Genomic DNA, 15,435 nt, shown 5'->3' on the forward strand with positions numbered 1-15,435 from the left:
ATTAATTCTTAATCTTATGTATTGTATTGTTTTAGGACTTCTGATACTTGAGGTTGTTACGTATCAATATTTTGCTTGAATAAATGATAACTAAACTCTAAAGAGTAAAATTATGCTGATTTATAGACCAAACTAGAAACTTCACTTTGCCATTCATTTTGTACACAAAATGACAAATTTCTCAATTTTCGGCTTGACCTTAGGTCACAATAGGTCAAGTAACTCTCTAGTTTAAATTGCTCTATGGCGGAGGCATCATTTTCGACTGCGCGCAGTCAAAATTCCATCTAGTTTAGCACTTGTTTCTGTCATACTGTACTTCACACTCTATTCCATCCATTGTTATCACGCTGGCTTTTAGCATGGCTAATATTAAGGCGCCTTAACATTTTAAGGGATTAGTTCCTGCAACCCCGGTAGAGTGTGGCAGACGGATGCAGATAAACGTGTTACACGGATGTATTAGTGATGTGGTGGGAACTAGAATCATGTATGTTATGCTAAATTAAATTTACATGTACATACATGTATATCTACATTCACCATTTTACTACCTCTGTCAGGCAACCCAAAGTCCTGCCATTGTTTTCTAAGTTGCACAATAACAAAATAACAATAACTAAATTGATATTGTTTGTCACTTGTGAATTTTTGCAATTCAATGTAAACGACCAGCAAAACTTTAATGTATCCTCTGGAAGGGTCTGAGCTGCCCACCTGGGATTGTCAATCAAAGAGCATTGTGTTTTCATTGCTAAATGCACTTCATATGTATGCTGAGCCTACAGTACATGCATTGATTTACATGTAGGTGATATATATGGAGGAATTATTCTTTGATTTATGTTTTTCCTAAAAAATTACAACAGACATGGAAGCGGTTGTGTCGCTTCACTCGCTTGTGGTTTGTTTTTGTCAAGAGAACATACAAAACCCCAAAATGCACCTGTAGGTTAAAAAGTACACTTGCACGCATAAGGTGACAAAACTGCCTTGAGTAGGCCAACATGTACCTAAGATAGAATTTTGATGTGTAAACAATCCAATATACCTCCTGCACAGTCATTGAATGTGTTTCTTGGGTGAGTGATATGAATTCAAGATGAAAGTCCATAAATCACGCCAACTCTAGAAAAAAAAAAGAATATCTTATAACCTACTTGAATCAGCAAAAAACAAGGATTATTACTGGTTATGATTTTACTCAGCAGTACTTTCTGTGGAAATTAATATCTTGACCCTTTTCTCTCTTTTTCCCTTGTACGCACTTTAGTAGAGTTACATGTAAAAGTTGAGTGGTTTAAATTGAGAGATAACAATCATCAAGGAGTTCATCTACAGGACAAGGTGTAGGATGTCAATGGGCAGATAATGTCTAGGATATAGTCAAAGATATCATTGAGGATGATACAGAAACTCTTTACTTTGCTCTTGTTACAGGTAACGCCAGACCCATCAGGAGAAGACAGCTACCAGGCAGTTCCCCTGCAGGACAAGGTGTGGAATGGCAATGGGAGGACAACAGCGGCTGGATCCAATACGACCTGGACACCAGTACTATCGTAGAGGATGCCTACAAGCAGAACCTACCCTCTATAGACCTATCCAAGACCAAGTGTCATTTACCCTACATCATAGACTACACGCAGATGATGCAGGTACGTAGGACTTCTGGGTTTAAGCGGAAGCTACGGAGGGTGGTGCTTGTCGAGACGTACCCAAAGGTGACTAATGTTCCGTCTTTAAGTGAGGTGTCTAGTGGCAGCGGGAGTCCGGAACTGAGCGCCGTTTTAGAGGTGGACCCAGGAGGTTGCGCCGATGCTAGTATAAAGGAACACGATAACGCGAATGTGACGTTGGAATCATGTCAAATTGAAATGACGGGTGACGTAGTACCCGGGGAGCTGCTGTCGGAGGCCGTGGAACTGTCCCGGCCGACGTCGTTGTCCATATCGGAACCCATCAAAGAAACGGACGATGAAATTTCGCCGAGCCCTGCCACAACAACAACTACACCAAATGTGCCTCAGGTAGTGGAGCCCCCGTCTACGGGAACAGCGACGCAGAGAGCAGGGAAGAGGTCTCACGGGAAGAGGTCATCGTCTCGTAAGGCTGTCGCGGCAACGCGGGATGTGCAGGCCACAGTGGCATGGACAAGCCCTGGAGACCCGGATGTTGCCAGTACAAGTTCTGCGGGATCCTCTACAGGGAGTACTGGAAGGAGCAGTTTACCAAGGTTTGACCATTTTTCTTTCTTTTTAGGGTTTCTTTTTTTCGGGTAACCTTGACACTTATGTGTAATTGTGTGAATGTAAACAGGATCTATTTGGTTACTCAATCTATATTAGCACAGAAATTGTAACTTCTGTTCATTTTACAGTATTTGACTGCACAGATTACGTTAAAAGCTACTGTACTATTAGATGATGTGATGAATTTTGAATGTCTCACTTTGCTTGTAAATCTGTACTTCTAACCATTTATTTCCAGAACTGTTTGGAATCTCTGTGATTTTTTTCCATTTAACATGATGTTGTCAACTTGATTAGTTATGCATTATTACAACAGATATGTACTTCAAGAAGGCTTTGGTTTGATGTCAGTCTTTATGGAAGATGAATAATTTGTGAAAGATGTCATTCTAGTCTCAATAAAACAGAGGAATAACTTGTGTGCAAGTATAATACCTCAATACTTAATATTATTATAATATATGAAGGCAACTGTATTGTCAACAACAACAACAACACTTTTTTAATTTTTTTTTTTAAATACCGACATGGTCATGAATGAGAAACACCTAACAACATCATGGTCCATGCAAATTTTTGTTCTCTAAGCGACAAACCATGGAATTCATATTAGATGACAAGTCTCTTTAAATCTTGCCACTTTACCATATTCAGGTCGGTGAGTGTGCCGGCATCCATGGCTGCTGGTCAGTCAAGTGAGGGCAGCAATCACCATACCACAGCGAGTCCGGTCCAAAGCTCTTCTGGTCTTGGGATGCCTCCTCTTACCCAGAGTGCAACCATGTCACACCTAGCTGCCGCTGCTGCTGCTACAACCTCAAGAATGAGAAAGTAAGACGGTTAAACGTTTTAAAGCCCCACTGCACTACTTATACATGTAGCTTCTTGCACCCTCTATAATTATAGCAAAAAATACATAATCGGTGCCCGTTGGTCCCCCTTGGTCCCCTTTTTCTTATGTTAATCGAGATCTGATTTGATGAAATAACCACCTGTCAGTGACCATGGCAGGGAGGTCTAATCCCTCCTGGCCAAACTAGTGCAGATGGACTTTAAAGAAAGCAAGACGTTTTACAGTGGCTGTCTCAAAAACATGGATCAATACCCCACTTTCCATCGGAGAATAAACCTGTCTTGCCTCTTTCAAAGATCCCTTAAAGGTAAAGACCAGTATTGGAAATGCCCCAATTTCAAAAAATGAAATGGAAGCTCTTATTACCAATCATGTGAAAGAATATGTTTTGACTAATGCATGATGATAAAAATTTGCCGGTAAACCGCCTACTAATTGATATATTTGGTAAATTAGTTTATCTACATGGTCTGTGAGAGATAAACGCACGTGTCGCGCATGTGTGCTTATAGTCCCATATACATGTACATCTTTCTGTGTACAGTGCTTGTAACTTTACGAAGACTGGGCCATATTTCTTATCATTTTGATGATTCCAGAACCTTGCGGTATACACCAATACTTATATGCTAGATGATCAACCTTTTCTGATCGATTCCACAGCGTTTCTTTTACAATGCAATTGCATGACCATAACTGGTCTTTACCTTTAAGACATATTTCTTCCCTCAGTATCTTAATATGATTTAAATTTTAAATACTCAATATTATTATTATTATTATAATATGAAGGTATTGTCAACAACACAAAATCAGTTTGTTAATACCATCATGTGCTTGGCAGATGCTCCACATATTTTCTCCTGTACTTCATCAAAATTGTTAATAGTGATACTTCAGGAACACAACGACAGGAACACAAGTTTACTTTGAAAAAAATTGAATTAGAAAAAGAAGAAAAGTTAAATTCTGCTTGATGCACAATTAAACATTAAAGCTGATGTACCAATAGCACCATATTTGTATTATCTTGTTTTATAACATTCATTTAAAGAAGGATAAATTAGTTATACGTTTAACTCATGTGTACCACCTCAGATGACAGATAGATGAATATATTGTAATGATGTTTACCAAAGCAAGTCCAGGGGGGCCATTTCATAAAACTTGTTATCTAATTTGCTCTCAGCCAATCTGATGCCATGATTTCAGTAGCTTGTAACTTGTTATTGATAACAAGTTTTCTGAAACAGGCCCCAGAGCCAGGCATCTACATTGAGGACTCTTTCTTTGATCTCTCTCTTTACCTTCAGGTCTCACTCGACACCATGCACCATCCAGACCAGGACAGCCAACGCAGCAGGTGCAAGGCTCAGCCCTGTTATGACAGGTATATTAGGGAGGGGGTACAGGGCATCTATTCAATCTCGATAATTCATCACAACATCAGACCATCTAGGCATTTGAGTAGTTTCCATTTGTTGAGGGAAAATCCCTAACATTAGGGGAAATCCCCATCCAAAGTAGGGCATAGTTAACCTATTACCTACTGAATTCTCTAATTCTCATAGATTTAATACAGGGACAACCCAGTTCCTAGTATAGGCAATGGGTTTACAAGTCATTATCACAGGTGCTTGGAAGGGCAAAAGCAAACTGCATCACTATAACCCCTGGGGTCTCTCCTCCGGCATATCTGTTTGGGATGTGCAGGTGGACGAACTAGAGTTTCAGGCCTAGTCTTATACAAATAGTGCAGTAGGTTCCTGACATTGCAAAGGTGGTGAGTCTCCTCTACGCAGGGCCTCTATTTAATATCCTATCCGAGGGACAGAGTGTTTCCACTGTCATGGGCCTGGGTTGGATTCGAACATACGATCTGTGGTTCGACAGGCAAGCGCTTTACCAACTGAGCCAACTGGCTTCCTTGTAAAGTCTGATTTGTTAAAATCACATTTACAAGGATTCTCCTTTTTTTGTATCGAACTGTCATTATTTTACTGATGTAAGAAATCACAAAGTTTAACTAATGGCTGGTGTAATGTTTGGAAACATAGTAAACTGTAGGTTGAAACCATAACAACGTAATTTAGGTCAAGAAAAGTCAACTCTCATTTTGTCTTTGCTTGTTCGTGAAGAGATATATGTATATATGTATATTTTTTTTAAAGATCCATTCTATGTAAAGAAGCATGATTGCTTGATATTAATGGTTGTTGTGATTAACATTCTCCTACTATTTGGTTTCTGATTTGTGTGTTAAACATCTAATATCAATCTCAAACCAATATCTACAGTGCCTGTTTCTGATAGATTGAGCAGGGAGATTCCTCCCATCTCCCAGGATTGAGCATGCTCAGCAGAATGGGCACTATCCCAATGGATTTATTGACGTTCTTTTTTTAACCAATATTGATATTACTGATAGTTAAGAAGAAAATCAAAGGGAATGCGGGTGCTTGTTGCAGTTTTCAGGATTTGTAATATACTAAATGACATATATATAATTTTACGTAGTACAATTGCCGATGATGGAAATGGTTAGAAACTTATAACTGACTTGCTGGGCATCGGGCACATTAAGTCTGTTCCATTCATGGCTTCCATGGTGAATGCAAATGCATAAACATTCTATACTACTTTAGGTCTACAGCATCGGCAAGTCCATTTAAACTGAAAATCAAATATTAAAAATTCACCCATTCCTATATTTTATAAATGATATATATTGAATGACTCTACATATTCTTCAAATTTCACACATTGTATTTACATTTAGCTGCTGTACATGCCCATGTACAAGCTTTTGGACTAGAATGTCTGTAGCTGCTATTCCTTCTATACTAAATCTGAAATCTTAAAATTCATTAATATATACATTTTCTTTCTTCCAAAGACATCGGAATATAAAAGTAGCGTTGGCATGCACTCGTGTGCAAACAGCTGCTGCGCATGAACAAGCTTTTGGACTTGGATGTCTGTAGCTGCAAGTTCATGAGAACTAAAATCAAATCATTAAATTCTTTCATTTATGCATTCTTTTTTTGTTCTATTCATATTGGAACATAAAGTTAGGGATGGCATTCTACTTACCTTTAAAATCTAAATTATTCATACCCATACATGTACATAAAGTCAACACCATTCTTGCCTGACTTACAGCAGACAACATCACTCTTGACAGTTGAGTAAGAAAAGCTCATTTGTTGCCGTGTATTGGACTATCCTTTTGTCCCCTTGATGTTTTGACGGTGAATGACGAAACTTACAGTTTACAACTAAATTATTCATACCCCTTGTAAATTTGACATCTCTTAAAGTTTTTCGTAACTCAAGAATCAAAGGTGGACTGGTTGGTTTAGGGCCTTTGTTGAATACTTTTAGATATACGCTTTAATATGTGACATTCTCAAGAAAAACATAAAAGGGAACAAGAGAATTGTTCACATACTTTGAAAAAATTACAAAACTTGGTAAGGGTATGAATAATTTGGTTGTTAAAGAGAAGGTTGAGTTCTGGGAAAAGGTGAAAGGTAATTTGCAAGCGTTTTCATTGTTATTATGCAAGTGTGGAAGAACATCAGAGATAAAAAATTCCCTGAAAAGCATGGCTCTTCAAATGCCTTAATATTTTAAATACGACATGTAACATCATTAAAAATTATGCCACATGTTCGTGTAGTCCCATATACATCTCTCTGTGTACAGTGCTTATAACTTTATTAAGACTGGGCCAAATTTCTGATCATTTTGATGATTCCAGAACCATGCAGTATGCACCATTACTTATATGCTAGATGATCAACCTTTTCTGATCGATTCCACAACTTTTCTTTCACAATTATCGCATGACCAGAACTCGACTTTATCTTTAACTATGTGTCACTTACTCATCTCATCTAACCGCTTCATGACTGACACCATAATCTACCATTCATCATCAAGTCTGTGCTTTATCTGTCCGCCCTCCTCCCTCCCTTCCCCCCAGCTATGACGAGCATTTTGCTCTCCACAGCCCTGCCTATCAAGCTCGTCCCCGTCAGGACGCCCATCTACTCCCCGCCCAACTCTGGGGGCATCCGTCCGGTGGAGGGGGTCAAGCCGCGCAAGAAGAAGAGGAAGATATCGCTCAGGGGTAGGTGGCCATTTTCAATCTCATTGTCTCTCTTCGTCCGCCTCTTTCTCTCTCTCTTTCTGTCTCTCTCTCTTGCTTTCTCTCTTGCTCTTTCTCTTTATTTCTCTCTCCCTCTTTTTCTCTCTCTTGCTTTCTCTCTCTCTTTCTTTCTCTTTCTTGTTTTCTCTCTCACTCTGTCTCTCTGTCTTTCTCTGTATCTCTCTCTCTTTCCCTCGCTTTCTCTCCTGCTCTTTTTCTTTATCTCTCTCTCTTTCTCTCTCTCTCTTTCTATCTCTTGCTTTCTCTCTCACTCTGTCTCTCTCTCTCTCTCTCTCTGTGTCTCTCTTTCCCTCGCTTTCTCTCCTGCTCTTTTTCTTTATCTCTCTCTTTCACTCTTTCTCGCTTTCTCTCTTCTCTTTCTCTCTCTTGCTTTTTCTCTCTCTGTGTCTCTATCTCTCAAGTGTATCTGCCTCTTATCATTTTTCCTTATCTATCTTTGCCCTCTCTTTTCTTCTCTTTTCTTCTTATCCTTACATCTTCCTTTCCTCGTAATGCTAATGTAACTTTGAGAAAATATGTTCTTGAGTTCACAAGCATGGTTTTTCAAATTTGCGGCGGTAATACACAGTATTTTGCATATATATATATATATATATATATATATATTACAATGTGGAATTGAAGTGAGAGAAAAAATGTCATACTACATATTCTTGAAAATTCAACAATTTGTGTTATTTCATCTTATTGCAGTGTAAAGTTATTTGCTGAGTGGTGTTTGCAATATGCATTATATTTGAAACGTGTGTGTACTGTGTCACCCAAACCAAAGCTTTGCAAATATTCCTGGAATAGAACCCAGGAACTGCTAATATGCATTTTAAAAGGAAAAATTGTACAATGAAAGTTCAACATTATATCTTACAGTGATTTCAAAGGGACAATTTTTTTCTTCATTTGAAAAACTATTGACATCCAATGAGGTACAAGAGTGTGGATTATGAAAACTGCACCATATTTTTTTTCTACTTTCCAAAACACAATATTGATGTGCTCGGTATCTTGTTACTCCTGACGACGGATAGTCAACCTGGTTGAAACGTCAAGCCACTCCTACTACCCACCCTCCCCAACCGGCACTATAGTTGTTTGTAGAACTATAAGCTTCAATAATTACCAACAGTCCTTTTCAGGACTCCCCAATCATCCCCCCTCTCTCACATGGTGCAACCGTAAGCCTACTGTATATCATGTCAGTTGTGTTTGATAATGGATGTGATGCATTCTGAATAGCATGATGATGATGTATTACACATGTACTTGTGTCTATATCTTTCAGGTCAAACTGCTGAGGAGGTCATCAGCAAATACGTTGAGAAAGAAGAAAGTCCGCCTGATGAGGTAGGCATTGGCCATCGGTCTTATTGAAATTTATATTCAGTTGGATAACATTGAGAAGTTATTCAAACATAGGGGCCAAGTATTAAACACAGTTCATTCTTTAATTCATGTAATGAATTCTGAACATAAAAGATAAGTACATAAGCTCACCAGTAACTTGATGAATGACTCCTCATTCGAACTGCTATAAAAGTATCAGATGTGGGAATCCAACAAAATAACTCATCTGGAACCCGGAGGCATGATGTCCATATAATTATCACACATTAAATACATGTATATAGACAAAAAATTCCTTTGATAGGTGTCAAAACACTTGTAGGAAATGAGGCAACCACTCCCGCAAGGCCCTGATGAAACATGTCAAAACAAAAATGCACTTGAAGTTAAAACTCCTCCTCGTATAGCAAAAGCAGTAAATGTTTTTTTACAATGCGAGATGATATCCAGTGGATTAAATCTATATGAAAATTCCTCTTTGTGATAATTGCAGCTGAACAAACTGTGATGAAGTGCAAATCTTTAGAATTGATTATAACATTTTGCTACACTATCTTGCAGGAATGTCCTATATGTTTTGAGAAGCTGTGCAATGTATCCCACTATAACGAGGATGAGGAGGAGGGAGATAGCGTTCTTAAGCTAGATCGATGCCGTCACTTCTTTCACCAGAGTTGTCTATATGCCATGTACAACAGCGGACCAAAGGTAAGAGAAAGAAACTTCTTTGTAAAGTGAAATACTGGAAAAGAATCAGTAGTGTATACATTTGTTTGATTGTTTTGCATTGGGTAAAAAAAAAGTGCTCATCTCATCGTCAAAGTCGCATTTGATTTGATTTGATTTGATTTGATTTATTAGTTTCTGCATCTTTTTTTCTTTCTTTTTCTTTATACATTTTCATGAACATAATATGGTTTGATACAATATTTCAAGTGTACATAACTTTATACAGATAATATATGAAATTAAACATATATAGTGAATGCATGATTAACATACATTAGATGCAGGAGGGTTACAGAATAAGCAAAGTAGCTTGACGTGCCAGCAGCCTACAACTTCCGTGTTCTTAAAACAGTAGTATTAAAACAACAATTGTTACTACTAATCATTATCCAAATTATATTTCTGAAACTACACAAACAGTTATCTGTACATCTAAATTATTACTATTAAGTGTATCAGAAATTAGATCCTTGTACAATTGATAGGGTTAAATTATTCATCACTGGAGTGACTAGACAAAATGAAGTGTGCTATGTTCCAAAGACCCTTTTACTACAAATGCTGAAGTACACAGAAAGATGTATATGGGACTACGCACATATGCGTGACACGTGCGTTTATCTCTCACAGTCCAATAGATAAACCAATTTACCAAATATATCAATTAGTAGGCGGTTTCCCGGCAAAATTGTTATCATCATGTTTTAGTCCAAACATATTCTTTCACATGATTGGTAATAAAGAGCTTCCATTTCATTTTTTTGAAATTGGGGCATTTCCAATACTGGTCTTTACCTTTTTACTAATTCAGACTCTGAAGTGGAAATGAAATTATTTCATCTTTTTTTCTTCTTCTTCTTCTTCTTCTTCTTCTTCTCTTTCTATGACTCAGGATGGCAGTATACAGTGTCCTACCTGTAAAGCCATCTACGGTGTGAAATGCGGCAATCAGCCTCCTGGGTCTATGGACTATCACGTCATACCACATTCCCTGCCCGGTTTCCCATCATGCGGGACTATACGTATCATCTATAATATTCCTCCAGGAACACAGGTCAGTCAAAAACACAGATAAATCCTGTTCAAGCAAGACATGGTAAAAATGTATTTTAGAAAAAGCCAAGAAAAATTAAACCGACCGAACCATCGTGTGCGTCATAAAGCTGTATGTTATAAAAACCAAGTGTAGGTGTATAGGGTATATTCTTTGTTTTGCACTCATCTACTTTTACCCCCCCCCCCCCCCTCTCCTCCTCTCCTTGCCATTCAGATTAGTTTGAAATGTTGAATTGTGCCGCGACAGTTTCTTTGAGGTGACTCTGCCCATATCGTTTCTGAACAGGGTGCAATATTTCAGCTTTATGCTGAAGATATTGCATTTTAGCACCAGGTATTTCAGCACCTTCAAAATCCTCATGCACCTAACAATATCAGTCAATCTATTATAATAATATAAAACTACATAGAACATTTATTGCATGTGAGCTTTTCAAGCTTTTTGTCTTATGCATTTGTGTTTTGTATGGCAAGGTCCAACATGTCAGCTGGAAGCATTTCTTAAAAAATGATTTCATCTTCTTTTATCCTTCTCTATTCAGGGTCCAGAGCATCCTAGTCCAGGCAGGAGATATTCATCTAGGGGATTCCCCAGAATGTGTTATTTACCTGACAATGAAATAAGCAGAAAGGTAATCAGAATATGAAGACATTTTAGAACTACTACCATATTTGCCGGCGATAAGTGTTTTTGGAAGAAAATTTTTTCAAAAAGTCGGGTGCAGCCTTTACGCTACAACGACAAAATTCAGCGGTCAACACATCACGTCCATTTGCACATATGGGACTATGAACAGTAAAATGACTAGACAAGGGTACAGGACAATTCTAGAATAACTCCACACAACTTACCGACAATTTTATGTTGCATAGTTGACATGAAGACGAAAAAAAAAGGCATTACTTATTTTTCTCATAAAATCTGCCGATACAGTAGATCTAGATCTAAGTCCGTACCATTGCATCGCCAAAAAGTAAAAAAAAGGACAGGCCGTTACTTATGGAGTTGGCTGCCGTGCAACGCAACTGCGCAGGTCGAAAAACGCTATTCCGGATTACACCGCACATCGAGGTAGGGGTATTGTAGGATACCAAATCTGCGTGCGATACAGTAGCGTAAAAGTCGATGAAGATCTGCTAAATTACGATCATTTTTGAGGTAAACTTCTTCTAAATTTATAAGAATATTGATGAATTTGGTATCAGTTTGTAAAAAAAAAGAGTGTTCTACAAGAAAATTACGATCTTTTTGTTTGGTCCGTTTTTTTTTTTTTTCTCTCTTTTTTTTTTTTTTTTTCCTCTACGAAATGTCAAAGTTGGGCGTGCGGCCTATGCGGCACTGCGGCCTTATCGCCGGCAAATACGGTATATAAAAATATACCCGGTAGTCTTCAGTGCTTTATTCAATAACTTAAATGAAAATTGCTGTTACTGCTTGAATATTCCCAAGCAGTTAAACTTAAGACTTCTAGAAAAATTTTCTGTATGGATTTGAAAACACACTGAATAGTGCTTTCAATTGATGATAAAGTGATGGTCCATATGATTTTGGCTGTGTTACTGTAGTACAAGTGAATTGGAAAGATCTAAAGGTTGTGAGTGAACCTATATACCTTGATGCACTCACATCAATGAATTGTTGTTAAAGGCATTGTTTAATAATGTTAAATCTGAGATGCATGGCCCTACATGTTTTCAGTATTTGTGATATGGTGTAACATTGAAGCCCTAAAAAAATTGCGCTTCAAAAGAATCATGAAGTGCCTCAAAAATGACCGGTTTTACCATGCTTATTTCCCCCAAGAGACTAGTGTTTATAAACTGTTAGGAAAACAAAAAATAAATTTAGATTTCCAATCATAAATATCTTGGTAATCAGACAGGCAATCGGCTTGTAAAAGTCATGGGGTTCCTGACTGACCTAAAGGTTTGTAATTATGTTTACAGCATGAGCTAAATCCAGGATTTTGCTTCAGAATCTGAGGCAATGTTACAGAGTCACTTTAGATGGTTATGCATTGTTTGTTGATTTGAATAGATTCTCCGCCTCCTCATCATCGCCTGGGAGCGGCGGCTCATCTTCACCATCGGGACGTCGGTCACGACGGGAGAGCCCAACACCGTGGTCTGGAACGAGATCCATCACAAGACCGAGTTTGGTTCCAACGTGACGGGCCACGGCTTCCCGGACCCCAACTACTTCACCAACATCCTGGGAGAGCTGGCGTCGCAAGGGGTGACGGAAGACTGCCTGGATGATTATTGAGATGGGAGCTAGCCGAGGGAGGGAGGTGGATGACTCAGTCAGTCAAGGATGTTTGCAGAGAGTTGCCTTGGTAGTGTGGAATGATGGTTGTGTATAGATTGGTGAAGTGTGACGTCATCAAAAACCTATTTTTGGAATTTCTCAATTTGTTTTCTTCATTTTCCAAAAGATCAAGTATTGGCTGAAATATGACCATCTGAATAAACAGATTTCCCATGGGAACTCAGTGTTTTATTGCTCTGGTTCATAACATTACGAGCCAGAGCAATATAACACTGAGTTTCTATAGGAAATCTATTTATTCAGATGGTCATATCTCTGCCATTACTTAACATATTCAATTGGTTTTTGACATTTGGACATTACTTTTGATGCTCTTTCAGAAAATAAAGAAAAAATTGAGAAATTCCGAAAAATTGATTTTATGATGTCACATTTTCCTAACATTTAAATATTTCAGACGTTCTTAACTTTCCTATTGTCTGATATCTTTTAAACTTATACATACCTGTTTTCTTCTGTCACACAGCAAGAAAAATCAGATAACTATTTGTGAAAGTTTGAGCAAAACTGGATAAAAAATTGTGAAAACCATGAATTTTCCTAACATTTAGATATTTCAAGGGTTCATAACTTTCTCACTGTCTGATTTCTTTCAAACCTACACCCACCTGTTTTCTCCTGTTGCACAGCTCACCTTTTGACAAAGGTTGGATTGTTTCGATCTGTAGATTATCTAGTCACCATCAAATTGTTCTTCAGGTGAAGTTGGAGAATTCAATCCAACTTTGATTCAAGTTTCATTTTCGTACTTCCCTGTAGTGCCTAGTAATGAGTAATGTACATACTTTGTGGCTCCTTCAAGAATTTCATATCTTGGTTATTCAGCTTGCTATGATCTTGTGTTGCAAGATATAACTTGTGAAGAGCTTTTGATTTCTGGACAACATTGAAGTCCTCGTAGCCAATCTTGCTTGGTTTAATGGATCAGGAGGAATAATTCCTGGGCCTGCTTGTCTATAAAGACCACCCAAGGGAAACAGGGAAACTGGCCACTGTAGGCAGGTTCTAGACAGGTATACTACAATGCACATTTCTTTCTCTAAAGAGACAATATACAGTACATGGCCTTTATAGACAGGTGGCCACTCATGCAGGTCTGACTGTTGTTTCATTTTAGTTGGCTTTGATGCTTTTCAGGGCCTTGGAGAACAACTGAATCCCACGCGATCGTTCATCTCTTTGTTGCACTTATGTTCTGTGTCAGAGTTGAAGACATCATTTCTGTGCCATTTTTGAAATAGCAAATATTTATGCGTCTCCTTTTATTCACCGGTATCTGCTTATTTTCAATTTGTATACAGTTTATGTCTAGCTTCAAGCAAGGTTTCTGGTTGCTGATATGAATGGGCTTTAATTCACAGAAAGACTTGCAACAAAGAATGCTTTAGTGCACTGCAACATGATAATGTATTTTAGTATTAAAGTTTTGATTGAGAGTACTACACATAGTCTTTGTACCTCTGCTTTCAAAGAGGTGTTATAATTATATATACAGTAGTGGTATTATCAATGAAGCTCCAACAGTGTACAATTACATACATGTTCATTCCATGTCTATGATGTGTTCAGAATAATCATGAATTGGACGAATGGGTATCATGAAACAAGTGTGTGTGTGTGTGTCAGTTAGCACAGGTATATCTTGTACATAAAACAAGTATCGTCAATATATCATGCAACATTAAGTATGTATAGAGAGTGTGAACCAAAATGATTTATGGAGAGGTATGGAAAGTTGCATGTCAACACACATACATATTGCTTTTCATCGTGCGAAGCAGACACTACAAAATGAGCTGTATAAATTAATTTCTTTAAGTCTATTTTTGTATCTTAGATGTGCAGCGTTTTTTCTAAAGAATATACTGAAAATTTTGGAAGGTAAAGAAATATAGTGATTGCTTGCATTGATTTGCAAGTATTTGGCAAGAAATTTTGTTTCTTTCATTGCCAATGTTCAGAATTGGATTTTACTAGTTATAGCTATCTCGAGAACTATTTGATCAAATACTTTGAAAAAATGTTGTTATAATTATTCAATCATAGATATTTAATCGTATACTTTGAAAACAAGTTGTGAAACTATTGAATAATTTTGAAATAAATCCTTACTTATTTTTAGTGTAGAAATAAGTATTTATTAGGAGTATTGAACGAACAGCTCGGAATAAAAACCTATCCTTGCTGAACCCCAAAGATAGATGAATGAAGAATGAGTTGTATCAGGGTCTAAAGTACTGGTCATTGATTACCATGTTTATCTCTCACCATTCATGTTACACCTATCTCTAAAACACACATTTATTGGAATTGTTGCCTTTGTACAGTCGTGTTGTTTATTTGCTCATTATATGACAGTCATCAATATTGATATATTTGTGGTATTTGAGACATCTTTTGACACTTCATGATGAATTCATTGCAATTTGTTTCACAAAATTCATACGCATCCTTGCATATGTGGCAGAAGTGAGGCATGTCCAGGTAGTTACATTTCCAAATGCCTTTCGGAATTACATGTATACCCCCCCCCCCCCCCTCAAAAAAAATATTACAAAAATAAATAAATAACACTAGCAATTAAGCAATATTTTACTTGTCCACATTTCATTTACTTTCATATTGTGTAACATCTAGTAAGGTATTCTATTTATTATTTTGCAGGCCAGAGATACATGTATATTCAATACACCCATTCGAT

General features: G+C 37.5%; 1 protein-coding gene across 1 annotated transcript; it reads left to right on the forward strand.

Moving 5' to 3' along the window:
* Positions 1 to 871: 871 nt before the first annotated feature.
* On the forward strand, positions 872 to 12,867 carry LOC594143 (E3 ubiquitin-protein ligase DTX1). The gene is made up of 10 exons (XM_793592.5): positions 872 to 904; positions 1,380 to 2,236; positions 2,907 to 3,083; positions 4,419 to 4,495; positions 7,094 to 7,240; positions 8,559 to 8,620; positions 9,182 to 9,328; positions 10,242 to 10,403; positions 10,948 to 11,037; positions 12,444 to 12,867. The coding sequence occupies exons 1-10, from the start codon at positions 872 to 874 to the stop codon at positions 12,669 to 12,671; spliced, it is 1,980 nt and encodes a 659-aa protein (XP_798685.5). The 3' UTR covers positions 12,672 to 12,867.
* The last annotated feature ends 2,568 nt before the right edge of the window (positions 12,868 to 15,435 follow it).

Source organism: Strongylocentrotus purpuratus, unplaced genomic scaffold (genome assembly GCF_000002235.5).
Source record: "Strongylocentrotus purpuratus isolate Spur 01 unplaced genomic scaffold, Spur_5.0 spur5_scaffold_2, whole genome shotgun sequence".
NCBI classification, from domain to species: Eukaryota; Metazoa; Echinodermata; class Echinoidea; order Camarodonta; family Strongylocentrotidae; genus Strongylocentrotus; species Strongylocentrotus purpuratus.

Excerpts from the sequence above, each read along its gene's own strand:
- LOC594143 (XM_793592.5), top strand. The coding sequence starts at position 872 with ATGGAAGCGGTTGTGTCGCTTCACTCGCTTGTG. Across the intron at positions 3,084-4,418 it reads ACAACCTCAAGAATGAGAAA|GTCTCACTCGACACCATGCA; the intron begins GTAAGACGGTTA and ends CTTTACCTTCAG. Across the intron at positions 8,621-9,181 it reads AAGAAAGTCCGCCTGATGAG|GAATGTCCTATATGTTTTGA; the intron begins GTAGGCATTGGC and ends ACTATCTTGCAG.